General features: G+C 33.4%; 1 protein-coding gene across 1 annotated transcript in view; it reads right to left on the minus strand.

Annotated features, from left to right (window-relative positions):
- Positions 1-18,465, minus strand: part of PCLO (piccolo presynaptic cytomatrix protein) — a 558,031-nt gene that overhangs the window by 102,806 nt on the left and 436,760 nt on the right. Inside the window, 4 exon segments of the mRNA XM_072653223.1 lie at positions 2,584-2,655; positions 7,334-7,427; positions 13,663-13,689; positions 15,806-15,936. Coding sequence (XP_072509324.1) covers positions 2,584-2,655; positions 7,334-7,427; positions 13,663-13,689; positions 15,806-15,936 — 324 coding nt within the window.

The raw sequence follows: 18,465 nt of genomic DNA on the forward strand, positions 1-18,465 counted from the left end.
TTTGAAATGCTCTGTGGCTTGCTTGTATCCATCATTTGATCATTCTCTCTCTCTCTCTCTCTCTCTCTCTCTCTCTCTCTCTCTCTCTCTCTCTCTCTCTCACCCCTTATGTTATTTGTTGTTCACTTGTTTTGGTCATGTCCAACTCTTCATGACCCCATTTGGGGTTTTCTTGGCAAATGGTTTGCCATTTCTTTCTCCAGATCCTTTTATGGATGAGGAATTGAAACTAAGAGGGTTTAAGTGACTTACCCAGAGTCACCCAACTAGTAAGTGTCTGAGGCAGATTTGAACTCAGGAAAATGAATCTTGCTGATTCCAGGCCTGGCACTCTATCTACTGTGCCACTTATCTGACCTCTTTTATGTTACACTCAGTTATAATTCTTCCAAAAGGGGCCGTGAAATGACACACTATCATAGACCATTACCAGAAGAACATCAGTATTAAAAAGAGAAGTCTTTGTTTCAAAAAGCTTGACATTTTTAAGCAATAACTACAATTTCTCCTCCTCTTGCTCAATTTTTGGCCTAGCTAATTGCCTCTTTAAAGTGTCTAAGATGATGGATGAGCTCCATGAGTTTCCATAAGGCCATTCTTTATCCCTCCTGCTACTAATGCCTTTTCTCTCACATTGCCTTCTATTTACATCAAATATATCTTGTATCCACAGTTACATGAATGTCATCTCCCCTATAAGAATTTGATCTCTGTGAAGTCAGGGACTATGCTTTTGCTTTTTTTCCCCACATTTCCAATGCTTAGCATATATTAAATGGTTAATAATATCAATTGATTGTGTTGTCCAAACAGTGACATGCAATCCCCTCAGATGTTCCTGGCTTTTCCCTAGGAAGGTGGTTATATTATGGATTAGTTTTTGAGTGATGACAGGTCTCATTTAGGAATATTTGTAATGTTTTGGGATGTGATGCAATTAGTACAATATCAGTATATAGGAACATCTATCTAAAGAACCTCACCACCTGTAAGAAGTCTCTTTTGGCCTTTTGTTTCTAAAAATCCCTTTGTTTTCCTCTAGACTCAGCTCACAAACCACTTTCTATGCGAAATCTCCCTCCCCCACTCTCAGATACTAATTATCTTTTCTGGTTGGGTTCACTAATCATTTACTCAACCTATTTGACTTAGTTTGGTAAGTTTGATAGAAATTTGATACATTTATTAATGAACAAGCATACTGGAACTTTTGGTCTTTTCAGATGTTGTCCTTCCCTAACCCTAAGATCAACCTGGATCTGCTTTGCACATGTATTGTATATATGTTATCACTCCAGTTAGAATGTAAGTTCCTTGAGAGAAGGCACTGTTTCCTTTTGGCTTTGGATCTCCAATGCTTAGTATACAGTAGAGACTTAATAGTTTGTTCATTGGTGTACTGATTGATTCATTTTCTCTATGCCTTTGACATTATCCCTCTTCTAAACATCTTGATAATCTAGCCCTCCATCACCTACCAATCATGTCAGCTCCAGTACAGATTTCCTCTAACTATAAAAAATCTAGGACAGATGCTTTTCCCATCTTTGTTTTCTTCAGGTCTATTTCCACTTTGTGCTCAATCTACCTTCTCAAAACTATTCCAATTCATTGCTTTTCTGTGTGCTTATTCAAGAATAAAGTTTTTTCAATTTTTAAGTCAAACTATGTGGATTATCATTTAACCTACCAAAAAGAATTACAAAAGTATTCAAAAGCCCAGTGAATTTTCAGTGCATTATAAATGAAACGTCATTTCAGTAATTAAAATGACAACAATAATCATTAACATTCATATACTACTAAGTGCTAGGCATTATCCTAAGTACTTCACAATTATTATCTCATTTGATTTTCACAATCAAATGGAAGGTAGTTGCTATTAACTCCATTTTAAAGATCAATAAACTGAGGCATAAAGAGATTAATTTGATGCTTTTAGGATTACTGTGAGGCCATATCTGAACTCAGGTCTTCTTAATTCCATGACTCTACTCAGAAGATCTGTGTATTCCTTTTATCGCTCCTTATCATGCTTTGATTCCTAAAATATCCTGGAATTAAAAAGTTTGCCTTACATCCAGTATTTTGGTTATGATCCTTCCCTAACATAACCATTTGGTCCTTGCACAAAACTCATTGGTGAGAAGTTGTCATATCCGGAGTCCCCTGAGAACTCAGGGTAATTTTTGTGCCTTGACTAGATTCGGAGTGAAAGCAGTAATTTTAATACATTAGCTATAAGTAATCATTAAATGTGAATGGAATTTGCATCAGTAGAGTAAATATTCCTTTCTGGATCAACATTTTATTTTGGGAAAATTCTTCACAAAACAAGATGCCAGGTGGGAAAATGAATAGCCATTTCTATGGTTGCTGTAAAAGTGGCATGTGAACCAACAATATCAAAGGAAAATGGAAAAAGTCAGAAATATCTAAGAGATTTATTCGTTAAAAAGTTTGCTTAAAAGATGTTTAAAAAGAAACAAGGACCACACATTTATCATCATGCTTATGTCAAAAAACTGATCCTAAGGTCTGAAGCAATTTTTTGTTTACAAGGGCACAAGGAGTGAAACTTACCTCACCAAGAAAGTCATTGGAAGAGAATCTATCATAATCCCAGACTGTCACTTCCAGTGTTTTCTTCTTGAGCTAGGGTTTAAATCAAAATGTAATTAACCTCAATTTCCATCATGTACTTCATATGTCAGTTACACAATAGACTCTATTTATTATCACTTTCTTGCACTCCTTTGCAATATGACAGGAAGGCAATTTTCATTTCTCTGAAATAACCTTGATCTCAGAAAAATTACATCTCAAGTCAGATAGGCTTATATTGGACAATACATTAAAGTTCAATGACTTCTGTAAGGTGTCTACATTTTGGCTAGGAGGGTCAAATTATAGACCATGCAAAACATTTGGATTACTGCCATTGATATTTTAAAAAATTTTTCTGAAGACATATCTATAATTCAATTCAACATTCACTGAATTTTCAAACAAAAAATGTGTATGCATGTGTATCATACATCTTAGTGCCCTACTTTAGAGAGTACTTTCAGTGCCCATTTTTTGGGAACTCCCTTGAATTTCTAAAAACTAAAAATATTCCTGATGTGAAAAATGATTTTAAATCTTAGCAATCAGTGTCTTGGAGACTGAGTTTCCCCTCAGCCCCCTCCCCAATACAAATTCAGTCTCTCCTTTAGAAGGACATTGCTGATGAGGTTGCACTGAATTACTAGTCAAAATTCCAACCCAAGCTTGAATTGATTTAATCTGCTCAGGTTTAAGTGGAGATAGATACTTCTGCCTAGATAGTCCAAGACTGGGAGCAGTCTGGCATGACGGGGGAGCTGGTCTATTTCCTCTCTCTGGAGGCAGAATGATGGCAGATATCAGCCCCTGTTGAAAAGGTATTGTACCAAAATTAAGTGACCTAAGTCATCTACTGAAGACTTCATTTGAATATAGTCCACCTCCCAGTGTGTTGACCAATCAGAGTTGATTGGCACCCATTGGGAACACCTACTCTTCAAAGGGTATATAACCTTGCATCTCCAAATCAAGTCAGTTCTGAACCGGCCTTCTTAGAGACGTGTAGTTTTGGACTGAACTACCACACAATGCTTGCATCCAGCTTGTGAGAGAATTAAAATATGCAGACACACACACTAATTTCCTTTGTATTTTTCTTAGAACACACTGTTTTTAAAAATGTGCATCAGGAGTGTACTACGCGGAAGCATCAAGTTTTTGACCTTAGTACACAATAAGATCTTGGGATAATAAATCTTGAGCTCAAAGGAAGCATAGCAGTTATCTACTTTTAAGTGATAAACTTCCTCTTACAAAGGAGAAAACTTGAGACCAGACACTAAATATCAGAGATGGAATTTGAACACAGGTTCTAATTATTGCAACATGTTGATGTTTCCTGTATCGTGCATATGTGAACTATAGTTATTGTATACAGAGATAACATCATTCCTAGAACCTGTTTAGAATAGGTTATGACCTGCATTTAACACCCAGGTCAAAGACAAGAAACATTTGCTTATTTCCCTTCTTTCTTGCAAACTGTCTCAATTTCCATCATACTTCAGAAAGCTAACTCCTAATTATTAAAAAAAATAAACAAACAAAAGCTTTACTATTGTCTATTTTTTCCTTTTTGAAGAATAATATTTTAATGTTACTAATACCTTTAGGTTTCCAAGAAACGTGCATAAATATGCATATAATTCATTCATTCGGAGAGGCATAAACAAGTTTAGATGTAGAAAAAAAGATTCATGAAAGGTGGAAATTTATAGCAATATTAGACTGTTTACCTTATTGATTCTAGTTTAGGAAGAACATTTAACTCAACAAAATAGTGAATCCTTTTTCCTGTGGATCTCTGAGTAACATGAAGAATTAAAATAATTAACATGAAAAAATCAAAACTGGGAGTTAAAGTTTTTATCAGAATATCAAAGTTGAATTACCCTTCATTTTAAAAAATTTGTAACTTAAATCTTTAAGAAAAAGGTATTTTTAGCATAGATATAACTTTTGTATCACAGCATTGGTAGAAGGAATCTGTATAGAACAGATTTTTTAAACTTTTTTTATCTTGGACTCTTATGAGTTTGGCAAAACCTATACATATTTTCTCAAATATTTTTAATGAATAAAATAAGATATTTAGGATTACAAAAGAAACCATTATATTGAAAATGTTTTGAAATGTTTTGAAAATATCATTTTTTTTTAAGTTTGCAAAATCCATTTTGAGGTTCTGATGCAACTGATTCCTACATACTGATGTTAAAATTATATGAAAATTGGATATATTATTATTGTCATAAATGAGCAAGCTTGGGCAACTACAACTGATGGGGTACAGACTCTGGGAACCTCCTTGAACTCTCCTTGAATCTTCCCACTTAGTCTGGTTTACGCTTAACCCAGCCTGACCCTCTATTATCTGTTACCTCTGGGTTGCTCCACCTGCTTCCTCCCCACTCCCATTGCCTCTAGCAGTTTCCCACCTTTGATCAGTCAGTCCAGTCCCATTGGGATCTTTCTAGGATTCCTCTTCTAGACCCTCCCTAAACCCCTCCTCCCATCACCCCAAACTACTAGACCACCTCCAGATCCCTCCCCCAGTCTTTCTGTATATAAGCTTCATCTTAACCTCCATGAAGGCACTCAGAATGAATCTAGCTCAGGTTCAATCTGGTTCAGATTCTATCTGGCCTGCTTGTCAATACAAGCCTCACAAATGGTGAGGCTTCTTAAGAGTCAACCCAACACGGTGAATTTTTAATAAACTTGGTTATACTTTGGCTGAAAGGCTTAGGTGGAATTCATTCAGGCAGGACCCAGGGTGTCAGTATATTGGGATCCCAAGAACCCTAGACCTCAACACAAATATAACTTTGAAAGTATAACTATAACTATTAATAAGTTTGGGGAGGGGACAGATACTAAAACAGAACTGATTACAAGGGATGCATTGCTTTTAGTTTCTCCCTACAAAATGCAGCAAGTGTCTACTGATTAGAACATCTGTTCTTGTTATATCACAGTGATCCTCTGACTGTTCTATTAATAGGGATTTTTTTTCCTGCTTGTATTTAAAGTTGTATACTGTCAATTATTGTCTCATATTCATGCAAATTTTATGATATGCAGATTTCTCCTGACTGACAAACAGGAAATCTAGGTTAGAGGCAGCCTGCTATAACTTTGCAGACAGTCACTGGCCCGGGCTGGTAACTAGGTTGGTTCTCTAGAGCACATTGTCTGTCTTAATCATTTTACTTTCCATGTTCAGGCAGCCTAAACCCTATTGAAGAAAGATGTGTTTCTGAAAAATACCTAAAGGGTATATTTCTATATCAAATCTCATATTCTCTTTTGAGTGCATCATAAAAATCAAAATATGCCATTTTGATAAAAAAAAAATTTGGCCTTAAGACAGAATAAAAGTGGATTATAAAAAAAGCTATTGAGGTCACAGAATTTTTATTCACTTCAATGAGGAGAATGGAAATTTCTGACTGTCTCTAGAAAGACTGCCTAGGGCCTTTCTTGTGATGCGGCCTGAAAAATTCCCACTTCTCTTTTTGCTACGGCATTGTCCCTACAATCAATCCCCTGGGCAACTTTCATCCATTGGCTTTCTCTTTATGGCTCTTTCATTCTATTCCATAGTTCTTTGTTTGCCATCTCAGAAATGCTATTTTTGCCACTGTAGCAAAATAATAACAAAGGAAACATAAGATGGGGTGATTTTCAGTGTTAGTGATGACATTATACATGTAGTTAATTCCCTCTATCTGTTTAGAATAGAAGGTATTTCACATAACTGCATTTCTTCAGATAAGTGAATTTTATCTTTTCAGGCTAGGCATTCTTACTTCTTGTCCATGAACTTGATTTGTTTATTAGTAATTCTATTTCAATTTCCTTTGTAATCCTATATATTTTATTTTAATGCATTTAAAAACAATATTCTGAAAAGAGATCCACCAGACTACTAAATGTGTCTAGGAAAGAAAGAAGCTAATAACTTGTTTTAATTGCTAGTTTTTATTTTATGTTCATGGAAAGATTAAAAACTATATCATATTATTTTTTGCCTTCTTAAGTTGAAGATACTACATATAAGTTGTTTTTTTGACTAACGGTCTTCAGTATGAATATCAGTTATTCTTTTGTCGAAGTGTTTTTTATTCAAGTCAAAGATTCTATTTGGGGTCCAATAAAGCTCACCAACTAACCTGCAAATGAGAGTCGAAATTGCTCTGGGAACTGAGATTTTAAGTTATTTGTCCCAGGGTTATATAACCAGTATGTGTCACAAGGAAGACTTTAATTCACATCTCTCTGATTCTGAGGTCATCCTTTCTATTCACTACTTTTTGCTTCTGTTTACATCAATTACTATAATATAGTGTAAGGGGTTACTGATGTGCAGTGGGGTTGTCTGGTAAATACGTGGAATATTAATTAACATTTTATAGATCTCTTTAAGTTTTACAATATATTTTATTTGCAAAGAACTCTGTTAGTTAAGTAGTAGAGGTATTATTATTAATTTTTGAAACAAGAAAACTGAGGCTGAGAGGTTTGCCCATTGTCCCAAGGAGAGTAAACCAAAGAACCGTGCTCTTAACCAGGAGGAATTAAGAACATTAAACATTTTCAATATGTAGAATTTCTACTACTTTAATTACTCGGTCAACTACTTAGCTACTAGCAATGAAAAACACTGCACTTTGTGGAATAAGAATCTCTGAAATATGAATCATAAAAAGTAACTATTACATACCTGTTCCATGGAGATATTTTTATAAATTACTGTCTGATTCCATTCTGGATTAAGACTTTTCTGAACATATTTAGTTCTCCTCTTATATTCAGCACTGAATTGGAAGGAAAGAAGATGTTCAATGACGCATCCTAAATGACTGCATCAGAGTTAACTGTGGGAGCATGCGGGATGCTCAAGATGATGACAGTTGTACTTTTTTCAACTATTTGTACAGAGGAAAGAGAAATTCAAGCATGCTCATACATATTTCTTTAAAAACTCACCTCCAATCTTCAGTTTTCAAAAAAATTACTACTGATTAAAAAACATTATCCATTTTTCCTTTTAATATTTTTTGGAGAAGTTATTTTAGCTCCCCCCCCCTTTTTGTTTATCAACCATTAGCGGTCTTTAGGGCTAATTTCACCATAATTTTGTAATCTTGATCACCTCAGAATATGTAAAAGACTATGAAAAATTTTATAATGATATCATTATTCTCTTACCACTAGAAACATGAATTTCATGCTGTAATCACAGAGACAAGATAATTATTTTTGAGGGATGCTAAAAGAGAAAGATGTGCATAACTATAACCAATGATTCTTGGAAAGCAATCATTTTAATCTTATCTGCCTTGACAAGGCAGATTACTTTATATACTTTATCACACATTAATAGGAGCAAACAATTTTTAATAATGCTAGCTATTATAAAAAATATAGGTTCATTAGGAACAATGCCTGAAATCTTACTCTCCTCTAAGATCTAATCCTTTTTTCATTTTATTCCTTTTTGTTTTTATTTTTAGCACCTACCACAGTGTTTTGCACATAATACGCACTTAATGAATATTTGTTGGATTGGAGTGAACCTAAAATGAACCTTGAATCTGCAGCATTATTTTGATTCCTTAACAATATACATGAAAGTATACCATTTGGTAAGAATAGCAACTGACAACCATTTAATTAGATTGGACACTCTTTGAGGGCGGGGATTGTCTTTTGCCACTATTCCCCCCTCCCCCCCAGTGGTTAGCACAGTTACTGGCACATAGTAGGAGCTTAAAATGTCAATTTATTTGATTAGATTTAAGCAATCATTACATTAAATTATCAGCAACTGCAAATTGTAACCTTTATATTTTATTTTTTAAATGCTGTTACAGCAGACAATGCTCATTATTTCAGCATGAATTGATAAAAATTAATTGATTTTTTTTGACAATGAATATTCTCTCTGTTGTTTCGAAGTGAGAGCTATACTACCAGTTATAAAATTTATATTTGTTTTCATAGAGTTATCAAAGCAGAGATACCAAATGACTGTAGTAGTAAGGCACATTTTGGATATATCTTAGTATAGGTAAATTTTGTTAATCAATGACATTAAATGGTCATCAGAAACAAAAATCTAATAGACTGAGTACCCATAGGCATTTTTAATTTGTCAAAGAAGGGACATAATTCCATACATTATCTCATGTACTTCAACTTATACTAAGTTCAGGCAATGTGAATCTATATTTAAAGAAATACATTGCTGATTGCAAAGTTGGTTAGTAGTGTCTTTCTAATGATCTACTTAGACTCAATTTATCACATAACTATGATATCAATATCCACATTGCCTGATAAATCTATAAGTTAGCAATGTTCATTCAACTTGTGAGGATTAAATATAGTATTTTAATGTCATTTATATTAATAAACATGATTTTCTGTTCATAATCCTTTTGCATATGAAACTGACCATGCCAACTCAAAAATATTGTCCCGGTTCACAACATTGGCTCCCTTACATCAGGTACATTTATCTACACTACTTTCATCCAAAGGCTGGAGGCTAGCAGTAGCTAGATTATTGCAGAAAAGTGAATCTCTCTTAGTTTATACATAAATTGAATCTTAGGAAAGAGTTTTAGGAAGAGAACTGAAAATCTTTCTCTTTTCTACATATCTACAAAGTATTTTCCTTCAGGAGATATAACAGAGAAGAAATCCAGCTCATTGTCCCCCTGTGGTTCCAGAACTGTGTTTACCTAACAACCAAGCTCCAAGTTATAAAATGAATAACTAATCTAGTCAACTGATAATTTTTTTCTAAGTGAAGTCCCTCTTTCTCAGGAATCTTCAATAATGTTTCTTTGTGCTTTAACAATAGATTGCTAATGTATCCTTGTTCTCACAAATGTCCCTTAATAGATTTGTTCTTCTGTTGAGGTGTAGATATTGATATAACCACTATATATATATGTATACATATATTTGCATGTGTGTATTTCTTTAGCATTTTCTATAATAAGCACATTGATAATGGGTTTTTTTTTTTTGGAAGACTATGTGGGGCTCTTTTCTTTTAGTTTCAATACTTTAAAAATGTATTTAAAAACCTACATAGAACCAGAAGTACTATGTCAAGAAGCAATAACCTGCTAGAGAAAATGCAGTAGAGAACTGAGCAAAAAGCATACCATCACTGCTCAACAAAATTCTAGTCGGCGAGATACAGGTTATAAAACCTTCCACCCAGGGCACACAGTTTGGACAATGTAAAGAAAGCAGTATGATTTCATTCATCTGTTCAATGACAACTTATCACTGGTCATTAACAAAATCATCTTTCAATTGTCTGGAGCTCAGTCATGAATCTCGGTATCATTTAAATATTTTGCTCCCATTTTCTCTCTTTCCTGTTGTTTGATTTTTGAACAGTGACCTGTTGATTATCACTCTCACTTGAGTATAGGAAGAAAAAAATTCAAGGAAAATAAATTTAAACTAATCACATTTTCTGGTTGGTTGGTGAAAGTGGGTTTTGGTCAAAACTTAAAATAAGGCAGAAACTAGAAATGTTATAGATATCAGAATGGCATAAATTATCAACTAAAATGATATCTTCTTGATCCATATTATCTCTGTATTCCATTACCATGTTACTGAGTAACAGCTCACAGTATACAATTAATGATAATAATAGCTAACATTTCTATAAAGTGCTTACTATGTGCCAGGAATTGTGCCAAGCTATTTATAAATATTATTTCAGCTGATTGTTACAATAATCCTGCATGGTAGTTGCTAATATTATCCCTATGTAACAGCTGAGGAAATGTAGCAGAGAAAGTTTAAGAAACTTGTCCATGTTAATGTCTAAGACTGGATTTGAACTTGGATATTCCTGACTAAGCATCAGCACTCTATCTACTATACCACCTAATTGTCCTTACCTAGATTATATGATTTAGTACATTAAATGCAACAACATAATAGGATCACACCGATATTACATGAATGATAAAACGTAGTATAACATGACATAACATGATTTAAATATGTAATATAACACCATAACATAATTAATATACATGTATATAATTATTTTTAAATTAAATTTTCCTCCCAATTAACAAGTACTTTTTTCTTTCCTCTCCTATCTCCCCATCTTCTGGGGGAAAAAAGTGAAACAAAAAACTGTAACAAATATGAATACAAAACAAACAAATTTTCACATTGGCCATGTTCAAAAATGTATGTCTCATTCTGCATATTTAGTCTTTTACCTCTATATGATGGTTTTTAAATTACATTAAATTTTTCCACTTTGTATCATAAAAAGCATGACTTGAAGATCTGCTGTGGTACAGTCTAAGGTTTTCCATATTTCTAGTCATCATTAATTTTAACATAAACATACTGATTATTGTGTTCCATCATGCTGAATTAAGAAATACTGACATTTCTGATTTTTCTTCCTCCTTACTCTGGATAATAAGACAAGAAGTTTCTGAATAATCTGACTGATCAGGTTTGTCCTAGCATGACACTATCTCTTTGAAACAGAACTGTTTTCATGTCTACTTTGGAGAGACAGGGAGAGGATTCTTGGGTGAGAGAGTCAACCACAACAAGAAACCCACAACACAGTCAAATTTCCCTGCTTTTGATACTGTGTGGATGCAATTAAATGGAATGTTTCTGGGCAAATGAAAGGCTATAGTGACTAATCCTATTTTTTTGCAATAGTTTTGACTTCAAGAAATGGAATGTGGTTGTTATGGTTATCACAGTTCTTATGGTAGCAGTTCGTCAGGATTAGTAGAGATGTCATTAAAAAAGCCCCACATACAAAAACAAATGCTGTAGGAGGTTTGTTTTGGATGGGATTAAAATTCTTGTCATCCCATTTCAATTGATGGCAACACATTTTACCTCCTTGCCAAAATAGTTTGTCGTGCAAATAGGAGATTCCCATAAAAATCTGTATAGCCAGTTGACCCTTTGTGGAAGTGCAAATGATGATGCTGTTTCTGCCATCCCTTTGCTATGTAGCTGGATCAGGCTCTTCCAGGTTCCTGATGTTGAGAAATAAGAAGCTACAGGAGACTCCCTGCCAATTCACAGGAGGTGGGGCAGTATGGCAGAGCTACAACACCCTATCTACTGTGAAGGGTAGAGCTGTGAAGAGTAGGGATGTATGCCACAATCACTTATCAGTTTTGTACTCTATTTAGGGGAGGAAAAGTGCAAACGGGAAAAAAAAAAATGAGACAATCACATTCTGTGGCTAAGATTAGGACTATACCTAACAATAAAATTAGAAAAATTATCCGAGTCTCTTTGCAATGGCCTGTCTGCAGTCCTCCTTGAGCAGCTAGCTGGGAATCCAGAAATGTCAAGCTCTGAAAGTTGCCAGGGAGGCTTTCAGAAGTGTGGTGGACAGAATAATAGATAATTGGGCCACATTTAATTCCGATGCATATTATGTAAACCCAATCTAATGGCAAATGCCTTCTTTCTATATTCAATTCCACTTTCATAAAGGTTAAAGGACAACTAACATTTGGATTAAATTGGAAGTTCAATGGATTGGAAATGCCAGAGATTGACAATAAAGCTGAATAAATAAAAAGGGGACATAAGTATTTAGTCCATCCCATTCACTTAGATTATTTTAAATGACTACATATTTTGACCCCTCTGATATCTTTATATTCTATATGTCTAAGTTTGGTAAAATTTTAAACTCTCAAATAACTATATTAATAATGGTGTTTCTATTTTGAACAGATGTTACAGATGCTGTGTATAGAATCAATTATCTAATTATTTTTTCGAGTGTGATGTATACTAGGTAATCAAATATGTGGATATAACTTGAAAGATCAATTGACTCATTCATTTTAGATCACTACAATAATCTTGTATTCACTTTGGTCGAATGAAAATTTTTCTACATATTTATATCTTTATTTTGATTGTCCTCACACAATTTGGCTTTAAGTCTATGGGTAAATGAAAGGCTATTTGTACTCAAGCAGTTTTCATTGACTTTATCTATGCTATTTCACACCATAGTTTCAAATGTGAATTTCTCCCCAAGTTAAAAAGTTACCAAAAAGAAACTATTAAAATATGTTGGGCTTTTTTTACTTATTCTATTTTTCTATGTTGTAAATACGTTTGGTTAGTTCAATCAGAATATGTCAAATGTTGATAAAATGAAAAATTTCCCCATTTCACACTGTTTGAATATCAAAACAAAACCTTTAATAGATAAAATTTGGAGGTTAAAGATAAATAATGATAATTTTTTCTAAATCCATTGAAGGGTAATTGAAAATAAGTGTTCAAATGAATTTTGGCATCTCATTTTTGCAGACGCCAAAGGATAAAGACTACTATTTCAGTTTCCTGTATATGATATAATATAATGTAATACAGTAAATGATTATTGATTGATTGTGGGTTTTCCATTGGTGGAGATTGTACACTGATTACAGGATCAGATTATATTATTAGGAAAATGTTCTTAAATATAGCATTTCATTCTCATCTCTTAAAAACTAATGCTTTTGGTAATCACATAGAAATAAAAAAAATCATTTTTAGGCTTGTGTTCTCATCTTCCAAAATCTCTATTGTATGTATATATTTAGTTTGGAAATACAACAATTTTTTTTAATTTTGATAAGTGGAGATTTGTTTTATTTTTTATCTATGTCTTAGAGGTAAAATTAGATCAAATCATGAATATTTAGAATTCAAAGGAACCTTATTGTTTGAATCATTTCATAGCTAAAATCATCTTTATGATGGGTGAGTTTTCATCCAGAAACCTATGCGGGCCAGAGAACATTTTTTATTGTTCTATGTAAGGATTAAATGATGGAAAATTTAATGAAACTGAAGGCAGATTCACAAGTCATCAGGCCATAGAAAGAATAAAAAATATGAACTAGAGCTGCAATGATTCTATGTGTAATCATGCTTGCATGCATCCACTAAACATGCACAACTCGAAAGGCAGTTCAAAGCATGACACTGAAAGGTATGGCACTCTACCTTGCATTCTGGACAACCATGACTTGGCTGCATGGGTTCACCAAAGGACATAAAAATGGGGAAGTAGGAAAAGAGCAACAGGGATAAAAAGGAAAGAAATGAGAAACGTGAATAAACAGAGTAACTGTAATAATTATAGAGAGAGTCAGAAATTAACATTAGATGGAAGAAGGGACTAAAACCTTACACATACTCATAATTCACATTTTCAAAAATTTAAGTTTGAAATATTGATGAGGTAATCCTTTAGGAAGACAAATCTTAATAGGTATTACCATTCAATAATACCCTGTAATGCCTAGCAGGGCTAGTACAATATCTGCTGAAATCTCATACTGATATATTGTAATCTGTTTTCTAACTGAAGACTTTTTCACTCCCTACCACAAGTACTGGAGATTCTCAGATTTTCTGCAGTTTATTGTGAATTCTATAATGTACACATAAAATGAAAAACAGTACCCTTGTTTATCAATAGTAAAGAAAGAAAATAATTGAAAGTATCCTACTTCACTAAACATAAAAACACACAGCATTTTCTTCTGTCCAATGCTGTGATAATTATGAAACAATATATATGCAGTCTAGCAGACATTTCTACAGAGAATATTATTTTTTGTTCATTCTCTATCCCTATACTCACTCCTTTATCCTCCCGTGCCTTAGTGGTCACTGATAGTTCAATTATCCCACACTATTTTTAAAAGCAAATAAGGTCACATGAACTGAATCCTTGATTACTCTTATCTATATATTATCCCATTTGATCCTGACAAAAACCCTGGGATATTAGAGTTAGTATTACCCCCATTTTATACTTGAGACAACTGAGGTAAATAGAGATTAAATGACTTGTTCTAGGTCACATAGTCAGTATCTGAGGTCAAATTTGAACTCAGGTCTTCCTTATTCCAAGCCAAGGCTCAATTACTGAGTCACTTCAGCTGCCTGTAGGTAGTGCCTGAAATCTCTTCCCTTTTCAGCTAATCTTGAAAAAGCCATTTATGATAGGTGCCTCCACTACTTCTGTCATTCTCTTTTAAACTTGGTAATCTGGCTTCCAGTATCATTGTTCAACTGAAATGATCCTCTCCAAATTGACCTATGTGTTATTGGTTACCAAATATAATTACTTTTTTTTTTTACCCTCATGACATTTCTGTAGGGATCAGAACTATTAATCACCTTCTCCTATGTACTGTTTCTCTAGGCTTTCCTTTCAGTGTCGTCTCTTCATTTTACTCCTATCTGTCTGACATATTTTTTCTTTCTCCTTTGCTACTTCTCATGTAGTCAAACCACTTTAATTCCTCTGATATAAATGGGCCAGAAAAACCATAATAGGGCTCAGGTACAAACAGCAGATTTATGAATTTTTTAAAATACTATTTACAGACCAGAATGTAGCCTTTATCACCTATTATACAAACATTAAGCATCTTCAAAGAGTTCATACTTTGTCCCAGACAATTGATAGATTGTTGTAATAAGGGGGTTCAAAAGGAAACTTTGTTTTGTTTTTTTTTTGCCAAATTAGAATTTTCAAAGATAACTAGTTTTAAGCAATAAATCTGGCAGATACTTAATGACTATTGAATGATGCTACTTGTTCCTATCTGTTCAAAAATTAATTCATGTAGTTTTGCAAGTTGCTTTGAAGAGTCTAATACACTTGAAAATTTGAATTCTTAAATTTTACTGTGATAAGTTTCCCCCATTGTAACTGACACTGATTTAATTTGTATGAAAAAAAAAAAGATGGTCATTAAACATTTATCTCACAAGCTCATGGATTTGTGAGGATTAATTACTAATTAATACAAGTTGTCTATCAACTTGTACTAAATATATACAATGTGAAGGAAATCAAAAGGAAGGCATTTAGAAGGCAGGACTGCTAATGTTATCAGTGTTTTTCAAATTACAGGACTATAGATACAGAATTGGAAAAGGCTCTAGAGGCCATCTAGTCCAAATCTGTCATTTTAGACATGAGAAAACTGAGGACCAGGAAAGTTTAACTGACTTTCCCAAAGTCACCAATGTCAGAGACAAATTGTCAACCTAAGTTCTTAATGGGGGACAACTTTTCTAAGGGAGTTGGTTAATACAGATATTTACAATAAATTTCTTCTTCACTTACCCTCTCCCTGGAAGAAGATACACTTTAACGAAAGGGTCAGAATATCCATTGTTGTCTCGGGGCACGAGATTTCTTGCTTGAAGAATGTGTATGATAAGATTTCCAAGGTGTTTGTCATAGTTGATTTGAAGCTATAGAAAATATTACAATATTTGGTTAAGTTGGGTTTTTTTTGACCATATTCAAGTAAAATATGACTTTCTCCAAGAAGCTTTTTCTGATTCCTCCTGCTCATAATGACCTTCCTACTACAACTGTACAAGTACTTTTTTTGCAGCTCTCTAATACATCTGAATATGCAGAATTTTGCATTATTAATATGTGTATTGGGAAGGTGGAATAGCAGCTCAGTGAACTGAGCACTGGTCTTAGAATCAGGATTGGTCTATGTTCAAATATTATGGGCAATAATTCCTGTCTGTGTGACTCTGTGGGCAAGTCACTTAGCCTTTGTCAACCTCAGTTAAGAGTCCATTATACTGGGAATTCCTTGCTAGAAAGAACTGTTTCTGTGTGTGTTTCTTAGTATCTCTTGGCACACTTAGGAATCTAATAAACTCTAGTTGACTCAGTTCCCTCCTCTTTCAAATAAGGATAATGATGCCTCCAGTACTTATTTCATAAGTTTTAAATTGAATGAAATAATATATGGGAAGTGTTTTGCCAACCTTAAATGTTTTATATTATTGTTATTCATTTTTCACTTGTCTGACTCTTCAGGACCCTATTTGGGGTTTTCTTGGCAAAGATACTGGAGTGATTTGCCATGTCCTTCTCTAGATCATTTTACAGAAAAGGAAACTGAGACAAACAGGATTAAGTGACTTGTCCAGGGTCATACAACAAGTAAGTGTCTGAAGACAGATTTGAACTCAGAAAGATGAGTTTTCTTAGCTCTAAGCCCAGCACTTCCCTACTTAGCTGCCCTGTTGTTATCATTACTCCATATGAATTTTCTGAGGTTAAGGGCCAATCTCATCTATACTTCCATTACATTCCCATTTCTAGCTCCCACCCTCGGTACTTAGCATAATAGGTGCTTAATAAATGTGTCCCTGGATTTATCATATTTTCCTAAAAAAAAATTTCTTATTGCTTACACTAGTACTTGCTTTCATCCAATAAAAATGAAAAATGACTACTCTGTAAAGAAAATGATTTAATCTTTATTTAACATTAAAGTAGTTTATGTCATTCCTAGTTCTTGTTAAAGGTAATTAACAATTCACATGTATATATGTTTAGAGTTTACACAGTTGTGTGGCAATTGCAAATATTACTGCTTTCATTTTGCAGATGAAGAAAATAAAGATTAGAGAAATATAAAGCTACATATCTAATAAAGTGCTCTTTCTACTCTGCAATCCTTTCTCACTGTCTATTCATTTCAAAGGGAAAAATAAAAAGGGCAGGTTTCTTAGCATGCGTTTCTGAAAGAGAAAACTTTACAGGAATATCACTTTCATTTTAAAATAAGTTTTTGGAGTTTAAAACAATGACTAATTATTTGAATAGTTATTAACTCCTTCAGAATAAAATATACAATTGATATTTGTCTCAGAACAAGTAAATTGCTTTTCTCCCCTACATAATTAGCCATGGATATTGAGAGAGATGCTATTTAGAGAAAAATACTTCAGGTTAAGAAGATAAGCATGGTGAAAAAGGCATGAAATTAATGAATTTCTATATGTTGTGCTTACTCTCTGATGATAATCCTACAGCTGTTTTCTCATTCCATAGTTTTCAACAGAAGAGCTGGGGTAAAATAATCTGTTCAAGTCTTTTTAACCTTGGAAACCAGAATAGTAATACTGTGACACTATTATAACTGATGATCTGAATGATACTTTAGCTATATCTACATAATGCCAATGCACTGAAAAATGAAACAATTAAGTCAAATATGCAAAGTGACAACCAAGTCAATAAAGAGTAAAATAATTAACTCTGATATATTTCTAATGAATTGAATGATTGTTTTGGTACCATACAGACAAAATTTTCTTCCTTTTGGACACTTTGTTCCCGATTAAGTAAAAAACATATTTATATATAAATATATATATGCATATATAAATTTATATATAAATATATAAAAATGAACATAATATAACAAACTTTACACAGGGAACTGTGAAAATTACTTTGAAGATACTACAGGCTACTAGATTTCCTATACTACTCTTTCAGATTGAGTAATGTCCATGATCACGGAGCAACGATGCCAAATTCAGTGGTACTTTGTAATTACCAGTGGTAAGTTATTGAATTAATTTTGCTGCTTACTTTAAACCATATCTGAATGAATTTGACATTGATTTCTGGCAAAATTCTAGGATAGAATATTAAAGGAATAGGTTATATTTAAGAACAAGTTATGTCTGACAACTAATTTTTGAAAGAGTTACTATACTGTAGATGAAGGAGATTCCATTTATCTAGAATATTAGATGTTTAGCAAGGAAAGAGGTCTGTTCTATTCAACATTTTATTAATAAGTTGTGATAATTTGATTTTCTTCCGTTCTATCAAGACTGGAATAAAAATATAGTTGTCATACTTAGCAGATTTACAGATAGCTTTCAGCTTGGAGGGATAACTTAGAGATGAAGGGATTAGGGTCAAAACTATCTCTATAGGTTAGAATAGTGAGTCAA

Source organism: Notamacropus eugenii, chromosome 3 (assembly GCF_028372415.1).
Source record: "Notamacropus eugenii isolate mMacEug1 chromosome 3, mMacEug1.pri_v2, whole genome shotgun sequence".
Classification (NCBI taxonomy): Eukaryota; Metazoa; Chordata; class Mammalia; order Diprotodontia; family Macropodidae; genus Notamacropus; species Notamacropus eugenii.